Source organism: Siphateles boraxobius, unplaced genomic scaffold (genome assembly GCF_051911475.1).
Source record: "Siphateles boraxobius isolate OS27281-9 unplaced genomic scaffold, OSU_SipBor_1 17, whole genome shotgun sequence".
Taxonomy (NCBI): Eukaryota; Metazoa; Chordata; class Actinopteri; order Cypriniformes; family Leuciscidae; genus Siphateles; species Siphateles boraxobius.
In genome coordinates, this window is record NW_027508777.1 from 8,386,667 (window position 1) to 8,405,006 (window position 18,340).

Here is an 18,340-nt window from a genome sequence, read left to right on the forward strand (position 1 = left end):
TAATAATTAATAAAATACATATGTTTTCAATCACCTATGTCTCTGACTCCAACTGTGGTTAGGATCTGTGCTTGCCTTAGCTTAGATGTCATATTAAATTCTTGGGACGAAATTCCCCAAGTGGCGTAGTCGGAAATAATAAACTGAATTGAGCGTGGGTATGAATTGTTGTTACGCCCAATGTCATATAGAATAGAGCTGCAGCTCCCGCACCACTCTGCCACATTTTGCCGTATAGTCGGCAGGATTATCACCGGATTGGGTCAGAGATAATAGGTTTTTGTTGTGTTTGTATTGTCTTTATGTTTTTTTTTTATTTTTTTTTGGAAACAGAACAGCAGCTTGGTGTAAGGAACAGGTGGCTCCTCTCCGGGGTGGTAAGTTTACTTAATTGTCATCCGAAATGGAAGAAGAATTACAGGAGTGGCGGGAGTTAGTAGCCCAGTTAAAGGCTGATAAGGTTAGGATGCAGCAGCTACAGGTGCCTGGGGCTGGTACTTCGACTGTTCCACCTGTAGGGCCCTAATCTTCTGGTGCTAGTGCATTGGAGCGATTGGTTTTTGTGCCCTAGAGAGCGTCGGTGCCCAAAATTTAGCGGTAAATCCGGTATGAGTATCGATGAATGGGTTGAAGAGACACGGGCTTGCATGAGGGCACGACATATGGGGATCACTGAACAAGCTTTCATTGTATTTGACCACCTCCAGGGGGAGGCCCGAGAGGAGATTCGATATCGTCCTGAGGCAGGGGACTGGTAATAGGTCCTCGTGTGTTTCTCGTACAGCCGTTATGGCAGAGGACTGGTAATAGGTTCTCGTGTGTTTCTCGTGTAGCCATTATGGCAGAGGAATGGTAATAGGTTCTCGTGTGTTTCTTGTATAGCCATCATGGCAGAGGACTGGTAATAGGTTCTCGTGTGTTTCTCGTGTAGCCGTTATGGCAGAGGACTGGTAATAGGTTCTCGTGTGTTTCTCGTGTAGCCGTTATGGCAGAGGAATGGTAATAGGTTCTCGTGTGTTTCTCGTGTAGCCGTTATGGCAGAGGACTGGTAATAGGTTTTCGTGTGTTTCTTGTATAGCCATCATGGCAGAGGACTGGTAATAGGTTCTTGTGTGTTTCCTGTGTAGCCGTTTTGGCAGAGGACTGGTAATAGGTTCTCGTGTGTTTCTTGTATAGCCATCATGGCAGAGGACTGGTAACAGGTTCTCATGTGTTTCTCGTGTAGCCGTCATGGCAGGGGACCCGTGGCGAGTAAATCTGCGGTGCCTTCTAGGTCCCAGGGTAATAGGATTGTCGCCCTCGGCGAATAGGCCGAGTTGGAGCTGGTCGGCATCCAAACGTGCACCATCCTCCCCAGACTGTAGGAGAGATGGGAAGTAGGTTCACAGTCGGCTCTGAGTTAACCACTGTGTGACATCTGGTTTAGGCCTTGGTCATGAGTGATGTTGGTGGCTCCGGCTTGAGTCCATCGTCGGGGCGCCGATACAAAAAGGGAGGGGAAGATTGTGGCAGGATGGGTTAGAACCCCTCCCACTTGTTTTAGGTTTGACCAATGGCCAGGGTTCCGGTGCGTATAAGAGCATGAGCTACCAGTTCCTTGGCATGCGTCATTATCCGGGTTCGTGACGTCATCTATGCGCCCTGCTGCTTTCTGCTGGGTTCAGCGTAACGTGTTGCTCGTAAAATTTGCCGAAGCTGTTTATCCACTGGCGGTGCTGTTGGCGGGTCTATGGGCTTGGTTGGAGGGTTGAATGTGGACATTTGAGACAGTGTACGATTTATTGGCGCTTCATGCCAACGAGCTTGTCGGAGACATTCGCCTCCATCTATCGCATAGTCTGGGGATGGTGATTCTGGGACAGCGTGCTTGGTTGTGAGTATACTGTTTGAGCGTAAGCCAAGGGAGAAGAACTCTCAGTGTAACACCTCTGTTTTACTTTTTAGGCATGCTATAAGGATGATACCTACCTTCTGAATGAGTATTATCTACCCTGTGCTTCGCTATACGACTTTGTTCGCGCTGTGCCTCATCAACTGCTGTTCTGTTTGGGTTCTGTTTTGTGTGTGTTTTGTTGTGAGTGAGTCGTCTCGAGTGGCCGTTCAAGTGAACCGTTCAGGTGAACCATTTCAAGTGAACCGTCCTAAGCGGGCCATTCAAGTGGCCGTTCAAGTGAACCGTTCAGGTGAACCATTTCAAGTGAACCGTCCTAAGCGGGCCATTCAAGTGGCCGTTCAGGTGAACCATTTCAAGTGAACCGTCCTAAGCGGGCCATTCAAGTGGCCGTTCAAGTGAACCGTTCAGGTGAACCATTTCAAGTGAACCGTCCTAAGCGGGCCATTCAAGTGGCCGTTCAAGTGAACCGTTCAGGTGAGCCATTTCAAGTGAATCTTTCTAAGTGAGCCATTTAATGAGCCATTTCAAGTGAACGGTTTTCAGCGAGGGATGACTATGTATTTGTGATATGTTTTGAGTTTGTTTCTTTTTTTTTGGTTTATTTCTTTAACTAGTCGAGACCGAGTATTTTTGAAAATTATTGTATTAGTGAATTTATATTTTCTTTTTTGTGGTAGAATTGTATTGCTGAATTTATGTGATTTGTTTTTATTTTTTTGTATAACACTGCTCTTTAATGTCTTTTTTTTCTGTTGTTTGTTGGCAGGGGCTGGGCATCCGGGGGCAGATGAGGGGGCAATTTAGGTGGTAGGGTCCTCATTGTGTGTCGTGGTCTTTTCTGACCCGAGTCGTGGAGTGTGTGCTGTGCTGGTGTGTGTGCACTGAATAGAGTATTCTTCATAGATGTGATCCCTCGAGACTGCCCTTGGGTATGCCCAGGTTTCCCTGTCGCCCACTCTAGAACCTAGTGAATTGAAGAGAGTGATTGCTAGTCAACGCCTTTTATAGAAAAAGAACTGTCTATAATAATTAATAAAATATATATGTTTTCAATCACCTATGTCTCTGACTCCAACTGTGGTTAGGATCTGTGCGTACCTTAGCTTAGATGTCATATGAAATTCTTGGGGCGAAATTCCCCAAGTGGCGTAGTCGGATATAATAAACTGAATTGAGCGTGGCTATAAATTGTTGTTACGCCCAATGTCATATAGAATAGAGCTGCCACTCCCGCACCACTCTGCCACACATATATACTATATTAATCTGTTATTTTTTTAATATGACTACGTGGTTAGTAGTTGTACTTACCTTATTTTAACAAGGTACTGCAATCAGCAGACACCAAAATTGGAGCAGACAGGCCACTTAAAAAAAGGTGCAGGGGCATGTTGCGATGATTCAGTGAGAGTGAGGGCGGGGCGTTGATTTCGTGGCTTTACATCCTGCTCACTACTGTGCAGGTCTGGTCCCGAAATCGCAACTGCGCAGACTCAAGTCCCAAGATGTCAGGACCAAGGGGGTAATCCACAATGGGGTAATCCATCAGCCGGAAACTGAAGCCTCGCGGGGGCCGCCATTGTAGCAGAACTTCACCTGCTGTTGGCATTCCATTGACTCCCATTCATTGTGGCGTCACTTTGACAGCGAATAACTTTCATCTGAGGCGTCCAAAGACTTCATTTGTTCATTATTTATTTCTAAAGAAACACGACAATGTATAAAAGGCTCCATTACTTTGTATCTTACGTTATGGCCCCGTAGAAGCCGTTTTTGTAAAAATAGGCTAACTATTGCATCATAACCACGCGACTTTCTGTCGCACAATAGAGAAATTACCATATAGACAGGAGGAGAAGCTCGCAGGCAATCTTTTACTGTCTCTGAGGCAATCGGGGGAACATAGACGCATTAAGTCAAGGGAGAAGCCCATAGATAGAGAGTCCATAAAAGCAACAGGACAAAATATTTTTTGTAACGTTTTTGAGGAATTAGGTGATTCAGATTTTTCTTGGCACAGCTACTAGAAGATTTACAACTGTCAGACTGTCGTCAAGCTCAGTTTGAGCCTGTGCAGTAACCTCAGCCATCAGGAAGTGAGTGCTCTAATTGGGCTTCAGTTTTCTCCATTGAAATCAAGGGCGTCGCTGTGTCCATTTCTTTTACTGTCTATGGCCAGCACCATATCGAGACAATGCATATGGCGGCTTCACTTCTCTCCAATGGAGGAGAGCGAAGGGGCGTCGTCCATCTTTTTTTACAGTCTATGATCGAGAGCTTCAAAACAGTGAATCATTCCAATAATATCTGTCTGCAGAGTAGCCACCGTTTTACCCCAACTAACAGTTACAGTTTTACCCCACAGCAGTTTTGCCCGCGCATGCGCAGTTTCACTACAGCAGTTTTGCTGTTTATTTGTACATTTCATTTTTAAATCTTAGCGGCTGTTCTGTCCTAAATCTATCTAATAGTTATTGTTACTCCTGCTGTTATTTTTGCTCCTGCTGTTGCTCGCAGGCCTTCAGGCTCCTTTATTGAAATAAAACATGAACACTTTAATCTTTTATGTTTTTCCTCCAAAAACGAACAGCCTGGTATAATAAACACACTTTATTTTTCAAAGCCTGGTATAACAAACAAACTTTCGAACAGACATTCAAATGGTAATTATTAGTGTAAAGTCAAGATCTAATTCCTTAAGTTAATTAATTCTGCCTGGGGTTAATGCGTAAACTTGAACACAAATAAAACTACATTTCAAACAGGCTGAAAGTGTGAGCATATTATTAATTTCTTGGAGACATAACCAAAAATACAATTTAATTTACATTTACCTTTCAGTGCGGACATGTCATTATTTTACCATTACCATATTACAATTGATCATCACCAAAAAAATAAAAACAGGGTTGTAAAAGGATGACACCAGCGTTTTTGTTGTCCATAACCTGTGACATGAATAAGTGCATGTCATCTTTGTTTTATTAATCTTTGTCGTATGCATCGTCGAGATGCATACGACAAAGATTAATAAAACAAAGATGACATGCACTTATTCATCAACATAGATAGACTGTAAGATCTCGACGATGCATCTCTCTCAAACTCTCACGACGAAATGCGCATGCGCAAGCAAAACTACTGTGGGGTAAAACTGTGGCTTTGCGGCTCTGCTGTCAGACCCTTCTCAATCATTTTGTTACGGTTGTTTCCATAGATATAATAAATATACATTATAATACATTCATTCAAATACGTTCTGTTTTTATTATATCTATGAGTGTTTCTCTTCTCCCACCAGTATAAACACTTCATACTCCAGACCAGTTGGTGGCAATAGTACACATTGTTCGCCAATAAAAATCACAACAAGAAGAGGATCGCACAGTGTCTGTTTACCGTACATGTAGATTTTTTTTTAATCGTTTGTTTCATTTTTCTGGATGTCCTTACGCAGAGTGGTAATTATTGTCCCCAATTCACGCGCAATTAAAACTGTGTTATTGTTTCTTTCCTTTCGATTTATTTTATGTAATTATACAAGGCTATTTAACTATTGTACATATCTGATTTGTGGAATGCTAAATGGCACGGTGACTAAAATAACACGATCAGTATCTAAGGATGTAATTCAATTTATTTAGAAAATAAGAACTCTGTGTTTACCCATTACTGGTTTGATCTAGTCTTGATCAAGCTTCTTTGATTTAATAATTTGCTGTTAATGAGTTTATTTCAGAGACATTTTTTAGCTGCCCTAAAGCAAGACATTTAACTGACCTAAGAATGAGAAAGCATTGACTATTTTAAAGCTTTTATTCTTTCTCTTGGGTTTAGTCTCAAAGACATGAGCAGCAGCCCCATAAGATATTTCCTCTTTAGGAAATACTGTGTTAATGATGAGCAAACCAGTCTACTTTACCAGAGCTAAAGAGGAGGAAAATCTCTGGATAGAAAGAAAGAGAGAAGAAAAGCAAACACTTTCTGGGGAGGAGGCCAGAGACTTCTACCAAACCCTGCTACAAGAGAGAGATGGAGAAAGGCCAAAAGAGGGAGAAGCAGCAACCATAAGGAGAGTGAGAAGAAGCACAGGTAGAGGTGGAGATAATGAGTAGATTGAGAATTGTTTCATTTTGATTTTATTTCCTTCTCATTTCTCCTGGTCACAACTCAGCTGAAGTTGGAGTCTTTTTTGTTGTTGTTGCATGATTGAAAATTATTTTAAGTGGTCAAATGAAAAATCTAGTTGTCAGCTGGCACATTGTTACATTGATACAACTGATAATTGAAACGGAAACTTAAAAGTAAAAATAATAGTGGTGTTGTGAAAATATTTTGTAACACTTTTTTGAAACAAAGCTGATAAATACATTAACATGACCACCAATATTTACACATTTATTATTTATTATTAATATTAACCATATATTTTTCCCTAAATATGTTAGCACCTGCGGCAACCAGTTTACACTGACGCTTTAAAGACACAGCACCAAAAAAGCGGAAAATGGTCATGAAAAACTAAACTAGACAGACCTAGTTTCTATAATTTATTCTGAATGTCTTTGCGTTTTGGCAGGGTGGGAAGATGGAAGAAGGAAATAAAATCATAAACCATGGTATTGCTGTAATTGGTCTTGTTACTTCATAACTGTTAGAACATTCAAACTGAAATTTTCCATTTGAAATTTGACTGAGACATAATTTAAACATATTATATGCTTGTAAAGTATGATTCCATAAATAGATTACAAGAAAATTTAAGTTGCATTGATATTTGTCGTAAATGTATATATTTAATTATTGGCACAGTGTGGCTACTACTAAACTGCCTTTTTCATAAAACTATAATCTATAGACCTTATGTAGCCCTGCCCCTTTTCAGCACTGCGCTCGTTGTGTTCTGTCTTCCGGTTTGTATTTGCACAGCATAAAGGTAAGATCTTACAGATCTTATAAATTAATCGCTTGTTTTAAAATCTTCCCGGTCAACATTGACATTTTTTAAGACATCTGCTTCAAACATTACAATGGCCATGATAACTTTTGTAAACTCTATAATAAGTAAATCCACTTCACCAGCTAAAAAATGTACTCCTCTATTTCACTGTTCCAGACCACCAGAGACGGTCAGTACATGGTGGAAGGAGTCGCGTCTTGTGCATCACATCAATAATCTCGTAATTCAGTCACGCGTGACTTTGACGTAATGGAAGCTATATCAGTTCTTACTATGTCACGGTCGGTCTCTTTGTCATTCTCGCAAAGAGATCTTGCTCGAGTGTACACAGCTCTTTGGTTGGAATTTGTTCCCTGTTATAGCTGTGTCTTGAGAAAGCAAAACATTCGTCGTAGGATTTGTTATTGGATTTATATTGGATTTTAAATGGTTTTGGACCCATTAGTTATCCAGGGTCTTCACTAAACCCTGTGTGTTTGTATTAGAACACATTGGCCGTAGTTGCACTCACGCGTAAACCAGGGCATCAGTCATTGTGTGCGGTTACCATGACAACCAGTTATTGCACCTATCATTGCAGTACCATATTCAGCTCTGTTAATCAACCCATTGGTTTACCAGGCTTTATTTTCTCAACGTGTAGGTGATGTGGCTGCCTCATGTACCACATGTTCAGGTCCTATGGATCTTATAGATGCCCATATACAATGTCATGTCTGTCTAGGCATCAAGCATCTCAGGGAGGCCTTAGTTGATCCTTTCCCAGTATGTAATTTGATGCCTTTTGAGGTTAGGCAGCAGACTGGCCTGAAGTTCAAAATTAATCAGCACCATCATAGCCAAGGTTCAGACTGGTAGTAAGCTTTCAGGTAGCAAAACTGAAGGGCCTCCAAGGAAGAAACAGACCAACTCAACAACACTATCCCACCAGGTGGCTGAACTATAATGCTGTGCAGGGCATTTAAGCTCTACTGGCAATGTCATTTCCTTCTGCCACTCTGAACATAAATGAGGAAATGGGGGATCCGTATCTACCTCCTCATTGCCCAGGTTCAAACCAGCAGCTGAATGTTCCAGGGAGGAGCTGGACACCTTTAGCAGCATCAGATTCATTAATTGCTCATGAGCAGGAGTGTTATGCACCTTTAGAGGAAACTTCATCTTTACATTCTCAGTCTCAACACTTTCATAGTGATGAGGGCTCAGGTCTTCAAGGTGCTGGCTCTTCAGTAGTGTTCTCGCTGCAGGACACAATCAAGATGGCCGTTGCTAGGCTGAACTTGGACTCACCTCTTCCTGTGTTCAGTCGCTTTGGATAAAAGAGTCAGCTAAATGAATAAATGTAAATGGATCTCCTGTAGGGGTGGAAGCTGTGGTCCAGTAGAGATGGTTGATAATGGCTGGCCTCCACAGCTTCAGATCCTCACAGTCCCTCTCTTTTGCAGCAGCATCCAGTGCTTTCTGTACACCTGTTCCAGAGCAGAAAAACAGAGCAGAGCAAACTAATTATTAGGAAAGTGAACTTAACTACAAAGAACAAGTCTGTTATATAGAACTACAAACATCACAATACATACTTTTCCCAATATGCCAGATGTCAAAGAAATGCCTTGTTCCTTCTGAACACATTTTCTCACGTACCCACTTGGCCACCTAAAACAAAGAACACACAAATTGATTTTATAGAATTTAGAATTTATTTTGAGTGATACTGTGCGGGTCAATACTTTTCAGCTTTAGATCTCTCCTTGCATCATTACCTGCCGATTTCTGTCTGTTATCAGAGCAGACACTTGCATGTCTTGGTCCATCAGGAACTGCATACTCCGCTTTAGACCCTCTAGCTCACACCAAGAGCTACTTGGGACTTCTGAGCTCTGTAAAATCAATTGATTATTACTGAACAGTATCAGTAATATCAGTAACTAAATCAGACACAAGATTTCTGTGTGACATCAACTTACTTGGCCAAGTTGAACATCCAAAACTTTGTTAATCCGATCCTCAATCAAGGAGTAGCTACCATATTTGGCACAGTGTCCAGGAGAATCTGATCTAAGAACGTCAAAAACAGTTACATTTAGAGGTTAATGCAAAAACACACTGACCTGTTCTACATCAGTGACGTGAGCTGGATCATTCTACCTGCAGTCACCAGACATGATCAATGCAACTCCAGTCTCCTTCAACTCCCTGATGATCCCCCTCTGCTCATTCCTCCAGGCCTGCACGATAGTAGGGATAGTGTAATAGCGCTGATAGTGGAAAAAAGTGCCGGGACTTATGCACTGCTGTCCAAACAGCTTCAGCATCCTGATGGTCTGAGTAGCCATGCAACCTGAGAAGTGGATGGCACCGCTGAGTAAAAGGTTGCAGGCAGGCATGTTTCGATGCACCTTTTCTTGGTTTTGCCAGTAACGCTCATAACCACAAGTCCCACAGGCCTGAAAGATGAGAGAAGATTCAAGACTCAAGCAGCTTTAAGATGAGGCAGTGAAATGCCTGTATAGTTAAGACACAAATAATTAATATACATACTGTACATTCACAATCTATAATTCAGCTCCTCACAGACAGTTGACAATTAAGACATTACCTGCTTAACTTTTATGAAGGTTCCTTCCGGGTGCATTATGTGTCCCTGGGTTTCCCCACAGCATGCAGGGCAAACAGTGAACAGTGACAGCAACTGTTTCTGGCAAACAATGAACTTGTCAACAGCACTGAAAACAAGAAAAGGAAAAAACACATTAATTCTGACTAGGACATTTTTGATACACAATCAGAAACAGTTTCCATTAATAAAAAGATTTTTACTTTGGGTCACTGAGAGATTCCAGCTCTTCTGGTTCCTCCTCAGAGGACTCACTCAACATCTCCTCCCCTGGACTCCATGACATATCACCATAATGGTTGATGATATCAGAAAATGACCATTCATCATTACTTTGTTCAGGACTGGCCAGTGGAATTGATCTGCGATGCTGAAACCTTTCGGTTTGAGTCCCCACAGCCCACTGAAGGCTTTACCTGAACAGCTTAGATGAAAGAGATTAATCTTAATAATTGTTCACCATTGTACATTCATTGGTAACAACACATGCACTATCTAATGCAACCCAGTACAAAATATCTTTTTCTAACATTATGCAGTTCATAAATTTTATGTCTAACTGTCTGAAAAGTGTAAATTACAAAATAGTAACCATGGAGATCATGAAAAATGTTGACATGTAATCCTTATTTGTGATTGTAAATGGCATGTATGGTGAATGCTAGATATAAACTAACTACCTAATGAACGATGTAAACATTTTATGCTGCACTGTGATCCACGATGGACCACTACTGGCTCAGGGTCCATTGTAGAGATGTCTCCCATCTCCATCATCTTCAGGATCTGAAGTGGCAATTGCACCCGCCCTGTCTTTGCTGGCAACACTCTCTCCCAAAATCTGAAGACGGACCAGAATTACAACTTTGAACTTTAAAAAATTTAGTCATTTTATGAAAATCCCCCATTCGTGTATTATTTAAAAGACTGCTAATCTTTTCAAAACAGTCCCGAGCTGCATCTCCTCGCATGTGCCCTGTTGATACCAGCTTTGATTAGTCAAAGAAAACCAAGGCAACTTCGATGTAACTAAGAAAACCAGAAAACTAATATTGTAAAGCATTACTTGGATGCGTTTCCAAAAAGATTATCTTATTAACTCAATAAAATAAGTGTCAGGAGGTAACTTAGAGTCCTGCGCTCCCGCCCGCCGAATTTCTGACCATTGCCACCCGTTCCCGCCCGCCGAATTTCTGACCATTACCATCCGTTCCCGCCCGCCGAATTTCTGACCATTACCAGCCGTTCCCGCCCGCCGAATTTCTGACCATTACCACCCGTTCCCGCCCGCGCCCGCCGAATTTCTGACCATTACCGCCCGCGCCCGCCGAATGTCTGACCATTACCACCCGTTCCCGCCCACGCCCGCCAAATTTCTGACCATTACCACCCGTTCCCGCCCGCGCCCGCCGAATTTCTGACCATTACCACACGTTCCCGCCAGCCGAATTTCTGACCATTACCACCCGTTCCCGCCGAATTTCTGACCATTACCACCCGTTCTCGCCCGCCGAATTTCTGACCATTACCACCCATTCCCGCAACCTATGTGTTACACTCCCGGCCAAAAATTTATTCCCGCACAATAATAGAGATGCATTGATTTTGTGTCTTATCCCGTCCCGCAGGAAAAAACACGTATTTGTATTGCTATTATTAAAGAGATTCATGGGGTTAACGTAACTAGAGTAAGCTAGCGGCATGCCTTCATGGTGCCAACTTCTCAAGTCAGAACAGCTACAGTCAGCAAAAGTCATGCCAAGACTAATCCATTATAACGTCAAGAAAAATATATTTGCAGAAATTACATGCTGAGCTACATTTCGATGCAACATGTAAGGTATTATAAGACTTACTGTGCAAAGCTCCCGTTTTCGACGCGCAGATTCTCTGCTAGTGCTAACTTTAACGTTAGGCTCTTTACTCCCGCCAGATTTTGCTGGTGGACGTGCATGCACCGATGGCACAGCTCCATTTGCCAGCCTAACCCACTCTCTTCGTCGAAATCCCATGCGAAATTCCATAAGATCTCCTTGGTTGTAGCTGTCCGGTGTGAAGTGTTTTTCACATACCACCGTGTGTCTTGTCACCAAGGAGGCAGCGAAATTGCTTCTCTTTGCCTGGACGAAACGTATCCAAGCTCGGAAATCTTTGTGTTTCTTGTTTGGAAATCGGTGGACCCGATGATCTGACAAGTTGGAGTGGTTGCATCCAAAACAAACACAAGAATTCACTATTGTGACAATTCAAACCAACTCAACTATAACGATAACTACAAGCTCTATTTTCTGTTACCACCTCTCAGACTACGTAAACCCACACTGAGAACCAGGGCAGCAACGCCTACTTGTTTGCCTGTCGTTACGTCATATGACGCGTTCCCTGGAAAAGGGCGGGTTTTTTGAGCCTAGCTTGGAATAGGTACACTTTTTTCTTAATTTCTGCCTGTGGGTGTTGTAAAACATATGTATTCTTATGTATGTCTTTTTAAATTGACATTTTCATACAAGATTCTGTATAAATTAAGTTATACAGTTAAATTGAAATATGGCCTTTAAGCTTAGCGTGTTCCCAGTGGGATTGTTGGACAGTTGGAGAGTACGCAGTGTCTCAGGTGGGGGCCAGAGGTCAATCAAGTTACACTTTGGCCAAAACCAGCTTTCCAGCCCAAGGTATTGTCATCTCCGTTCACAAATCAGCCTATTCAGCTGGAGGCGTTTAGAAAGGAGGACAAGGCTGTGGCTACTTCTTGGGCAGCATTACGTGGCGTGCCCCTCTCAGAGACATCTGAGACAGCCACATAGGCATCACCTTGCACGTTCACAAGGTTTTATAAGCTTGATGTTGCTCATATGCCTTTGATTGGCTCCGCTGTGTTGCCAGATAACGTTTAAGTTATTTTATCCTCGTGACTTGGCTGTATTCATGTACTGATCGTCTCTGGCGGTATGGAACATTGAAATAGAAAGCTGGTTGCTTGGGTAACCGTGGTTCTATGAATGGTGGAAGACTGCCGGAGTCTCTAGTCACTCTGATTGAGAATGACTAAGAGACCGACTGGGACGTATTCAGAACTGATATACCATCCCACCTGTCATCGGTCATAGTCACGTGTGACCGAATTAATACAAGATTTTCGATGTGATCATAGAATTAATATAACCATGGTTACGCAAGTAACCAGCGTTCCAGAGCAATGCCATAGTATACAGAGCTACCTCAAAACTGGAAGTTTAAACACAAAATTTGAAAGATAGCTGTGTGCTTGTTTCTCTGGCGTATGAAGTCTTGGCTATACAGTAATTGTGCCCTTCAAAATCCTTTACAGTATGAGTAGTCTTCATTAAGAAATTTAATCTTTGCATTCCTTCAGAGCTTAAAGGGGACATAACACACAGTTTCTGCCAAACTCATGTTAATCTTGAGTAGGCTACCTAGAGTAGTATTGCATCCTTCATATCTCCAAAGAGTCTTAAGTTTTACCAGCTCTTTGGAAGCATGCCGTATCGGCGAGTTCCGTAACCCAAACGAAGCACGTTGATGGGTGTGTTCTTACTTTCCGAATCTTATACGAACCCTGAAGGAGTGTATTTTGGCACAGAATAATGTTCAACTCGTATTTTGACATTTTGGCCATGTTTAGCAGGAGAATCCAACTCTATAACAGTGTAAATAAGTAGGGGTGTGCACGAATATTCAAATTTTCAAATATTCGATCTGTAATTATTATTCGAAAAATAAAATGCTATTCGAATTTTAGTACGTTGCTTTGCTGGCCGTAAATGCAGTGAATCCATGATAAATCCCAAGTACTAACTCGCAGTTATAAATAAATCCACTGGGTGGCGCTGTGGAACGTGTTAATTTGTTTGTATTTGATTACATAATGTTGTTGTCTGGCCTCGCAAAGTTTGGAATTACTTAAATGATTTTACTACATGATCTTACAAAATGGAATTACTTTTGATCAAATTAATCAATTAATCTGAGTTATAATATCATCACCACAATGAGAAATCACATGAAATCCAAACAGCAGTCGAATGAGGAAAGGTAGCTGTCCATCACTGCATTCATGTAAGCGCAACTGGACCCCACGTGATCCGAGATGATAACTTTCTGATAGCAAAAATTATTTTTAGATATACTTCCTTTAGATTTCATTGAGGGAGACAGGTTTAAGACAGAAAATGCAAAGTGCTGTTAGAAACTTAGAACACCGTTATGTTTGTGTCTCTGAAACGTCTGTCAGCGCAGCGCGTTTAATCACTCGAGCATAAAGTGCTAGCGGCGCCCCTGCATTTGGATATTATTGTTTGTATCAACATAAACGTGAAACAATACAGTATTAAACACGATAATCAAATGCTGACTCGAGTGTATGTGTACGTTCTGTACCATATCTGGCGCAGTTTACTTTAGGCGGCCATTGACACACTGGCTGCGTGGCGTAAGCGTCTCAGCTGCGTGGCGTGTCCGTTTTTATTTCGGCTCCCATGTTAACAGGTTAGAGCTTGCAGACTGCCTGCGTAACACGCGCGTCTCAGGCGCGGCTCGAACCGCGCGGAAAACGCGTGCATCCTAGAAATAGAACCGACGCCCAGTTTTCACGCGAGACGCAGTGTTGGAAGCGTTTCCAGGCAAAATAGAATAGGAAAATATGTTTATATGTTATTTTCTACACGAATACATAATAAATTACATTTTGATGGTTGAAAGTCTAGGTTTTGACAACTTCAGATTATAAATTTTCAATTTTAACTATCAATTTTCAAATATTGCACCTTTCAATACAGAACGAAATATTCGGTAGTCTATTTTGCTGTCAATACTGCTGACAGTGTCTTTATCAGTAGGCTTTATATGTATGCTTAACACGAACAGATAGCAAAATCTTCCGGGCCTTTTCTGGATTCTTCTGGCATTTGTTTGGTTTGTGTACGATGTTGGCAAATGGATGGCAACCCTGAAGAGTTCCGGAATCGGTGGTGGCGCCTCTAGAGGTGGTGGAGGGATATTATGGCATGAATATGGGCCAGTTTAGGGTCTTCTGGCTCTCGTCTGGTAAGGCATTGGCATTTTTCTGGCAGCTTTCTGGCGTGCTTTTGGCAAAACTGTTTGGGCCGGTTTTGGCCCTGCATTCCTGGCGGTATGATTGCCAGTTTTTGGGCCATAAAAGGCCCGGAACAATTTTGCTATCTCCACAACTCTCTCCCATATGTCGAACAAGGGTGATCCGTGTCAGCAGCGCCGCGTCAGACACGTTTCTGGTGTGCAAGGACACAGAAAACGCGACGCAGCTGACACGCAACAGAAACGTCACGCTCACGCTATGCAGCCATTGTGTCGTTTTTTTCCGTTCGCGCTGCTTGAGCTTAAATGCTTTTGTTCTTTATATTTTTGGTTTACACATAGGACTACTGTTTAATGTTTTCAACTAAAAGAAAACTTTAACATATATTGTAAGCTTTTTGTGTATAGGCTATTGACTAATCGAAAGCTTGTTCAGAAATGGTGACAAAAATTTGCTTCTAAAAAATAACGTCTTTTACATTAAATGTCATTTAAATAAACGAGTATTCGATTTTTATGAGCCCGAATATTCGAATGCAATATTTTTGAAAAATGCCAATCCCTATAAATAAGTCAGTATGCATGAAATAGCATTAGACATCCTCTTTAATTTATAATAGTTGTAGCTGTATAAGACACATTACTCTACAGTTTTATCATGATAACCCATTATCTTTTGACATGAGGACCCAGTCGAAGAAGAAAAGCACAAAGACAAGAAGCTTCTTATGTCCAACCGGTCAGAACCTCAGACCATGATGGACACAAACTTCTCCGATATGCCCAGGAGGGAAACATTCGGGCCTTGAAAGACCTCTTGCGGTGTGGCTGTGATGTCAACTTCCGTGATGATTACTACTGGACAGGTGTGATGTGTGCAAGTAAGGCAGGAAAAATAGAGGCTGTTCAGTTGCTTCTTCAACACGGCGCTGCTTGGGTGGGAGTGGTGGACAAACAGGTAACATTCAATTTTGAAAAAATCCCTCTGCCTCTTCCTTTTTGAAAAATCAAAGTGGTGGAGATAAGGATGATTTGATTTTTTCCCCATTGGCTTCTACTTTTTTGTTAACAATTTACCCCCCCCCCCCCCCCCCACATTTGAGACATTTGAGCCTCTGTGTGTTTTAATAAACTATTATTATTAGTATTATTATTAGGCCTACTTGAAGTATACTCTACTGTGCAATAGTAATATTCTGTTATATTTTCTTCAAGTTATACAAAACTTTGATTTTGACAGTTTGTCATGAAGACTTTAACGTTTGTGAGTGTGTAGCCTTTATGATACGAATGAATGACGATAGTTTTATCAAATGAAATGGTAAAATTCTTGTGAAGTGACTCTCATAAAAGCTCTGCAATGAAGTTCAAATGTGTGCATGTTTGACATTTCCTAGTGGGCATACGGAAATCCTTGACATTTTCTAGTGGGTATACGGCGTATCACGTAGACTACACCACTGACTAACTACTAAAGTACTTTGATGATTATTTGATCTGATTGTAATTATTGTGCACTTGAAATATCAGTCACACAATGATGCCCCTGAAACTAGACTTGTGTGCATTATTATTAATAAGTATAGTAATACTAATATTATTATTAAGATGTTCTCTTTGGGAGGTGTTTAATTAGCTGTAGTTAAATGGATGGTTTAGATTTTAAAATAAAATAAAATTTGACTTCATTAAAGGAAAAAACGAATCAAATTAGTGCATCACTGACTTTTATAACATTACTGGTACTTTTAAGGCCTATTCAAGGACGATAATACTTGCGATAACCAAGTATAATTGCAGTAACTATTCAAATTCTATGACAAAATAACTTTTCAGAACTTTTTTTTTCATCTATATTTTATTTTAATTCTTTATTTCAGTTAAAATATTTTAAATAGTTTTAGTTTTATTTAACGATATTGCCACTGAATACATGTCAAAAGGAGAAAATGTAGACATTTAACACAAGGGCAGTGAAACATTTACACAATACATTGTTATTACTTTATTAATAGTTTAAATACTTTAAAAATAGTTTAAATTACTTTAAAAATAGTTATATGTCTGAAAGCTAAACTAATTAAGTTAACCAATATGATCCCTAATGGAAGTAGTCCTGCTACTTCAAACACAAAATCCTGAAACACTATTGATGTAATATTTTGCAAATCATTACCTAAACATTATCCCTGGTTGTGTCTTATTTTGTCTCATTCCTTCTAGTTTTATCTTCTTCCTTTTTTCTTTCTCTCTCAGGGCAGAGATGCTCGGGATCTGGCCCTGCAGGCAGGTCATCAGGATGTAGTGCGAGAATTGGAGCAGTTTAGTGTGTCAGAGACTACAAACACACCTACTACAAACAATGCAGACAGGTTAGATGGTTTACAGTTATAACTTAGTGTCCAGATGTCCAAATAGAACAGAAATTCACACTTAAATATAGCAGTTAACATTATCATTTACATGCATGTTCTTAACCTGATTTTGCGTAACCTTTTAAAAGGCACAGTTTTTTTTTTGTTCAAAATTAACTAAATTAAAATGGGTCAATACATCATCATTCCTTCTTCCAAAAAGTGTTTTTGTCTTACCCTGATTCACTATGGTAAGCCTATTATAAGTGTTTATATATTAGAATACTCAGTCACTTCCAGGGAATAAGTCTTGTAAAGGCATGCATAACACATAGTTGACATGACAATAAACAATACATTTATTTTTGTTTATTAAAAGATTTGTTTATTAAATTTGTTTTAAATTTGTTGTTTATTAAAAGTTTTCACTAAAATGCTGTTCCATTTAATCATTTTTTTATAGGCTACCTATTTATACTTATGTGTGTGTCTGTTTCCACAGTGTTCATTCTCAGTGGTGCAATGTGTGTGCTGTGCATTACACAGACAACACTGAAGCACACAACAGGTCTACAATGCATCAGTTCAGTGAGCTCCGCCCCCTAGCCACTCCGCAATACTGCCTGCCCTCTTCCAGCACTAGCTATAAAATGATGCTCCGCTTGGGGTGGGACCCCTCCTCTGGTCTTGGACCTGTCCACTCCGGCCGCAAAAATCCAGTAAGCACAGTACTAAAGAGAGATCAGGCAGGACTGGGATATGGTGTGACCCCACAGCCTAAAGTCACTCACTTCAAGGCCAAAGATCCTCAGGCAGTGCAACACAAACATAAAGAAAAAAGACTGAGACAGGAGAGAGAAACAACCCTCAGTGCCAGACAACTTCAGAAGAAAGAAGAGAGAGAAAAGAGATGGGAGAGAGACTACCGTTCTTCATTTAACTTTGACTTCTGAACTACCATAGCTCTTGTGCGGAAATTTGTAACACAAACCTTTTTATTTTTCAGTGAAATTCAGTGGTCTTTTTACCTTTCTGCTGTAACTGACACTTGATCTGTTGGACAAACTGTAGCTTTGGCAGTAAAAATTTTATTCAGCCTACATGGAATACTAGAAATCGATAAAGAGTAGAAATGTGTACAGAGGACAAAACGGTTGTCTGACAATAAACAGGAACTGGATGACACTTTATTTTAAAACAAATTTTGTCAACGAATTACAATTACATAATTAGAATAGAATAGAATTCCACTTTGTCCAGCCAAGGCTGGAAATTTTTCTTTGGTTTCACCAGACCTATAAAAACATCACTAAACAAACATGAACATATATAAATATACCAACATCATATCACATCGGGACCGTACATCTCTCCGCCCATCACATCACATCACTGCAGTTTATCCCATACACACCGTGTACAATATACCTTCTGTCCAGAAAAAT

General features: G+C 40.7%; 1 protein-coding gene across 3 annotated transcripts; it reads left to right on the forward strand.

Annotated features, from left to right (window-relative positions):
- Positions 1-5,231: 5,231 nt before the first annotated feature.
- On the forward strand, positions 5,232-18,085 carry gpank1 (G patch domain and ankyrin repeats 1). Of its 3 annotated transcripts, none has more exons than XM_077232388.1 (5): positions 5,232-5,355; positions 5,732-5,986; positions 15,228-15,499; positions 16,798-16,913; positions 17,398-18,085. In XM_077232388.1, the coding sequence occupies exons 2-5, from the start codon at positions 5,791-5,793 to the stop codon at positions 17,846-17,848; spliced, it is 1,035 nt and encodes a 344-aa protein (XP_077088503.1). In that variant the 5' UTR covers positions 5,232-5,355; positions 5,732-5,790; the 3' UTR covers positions 17,849-18,085. The 3 variants fall into 3 exon arrangements, with proteins under 3 accessions (XP_077088503.1, XP_077088504.1, XP_077088502.1); XM_077232389.1 differs by having other exon boundaries at positions 5,240-5,352; positions 5,777-5,986; XM_077232387.1 differs by having other exon boundaries at positions 5,241-5,355; positions 5,777-5,986.
- The last annotated feature ends 255 nt before the right edge of the window (positions 18,086-18,340 follow it).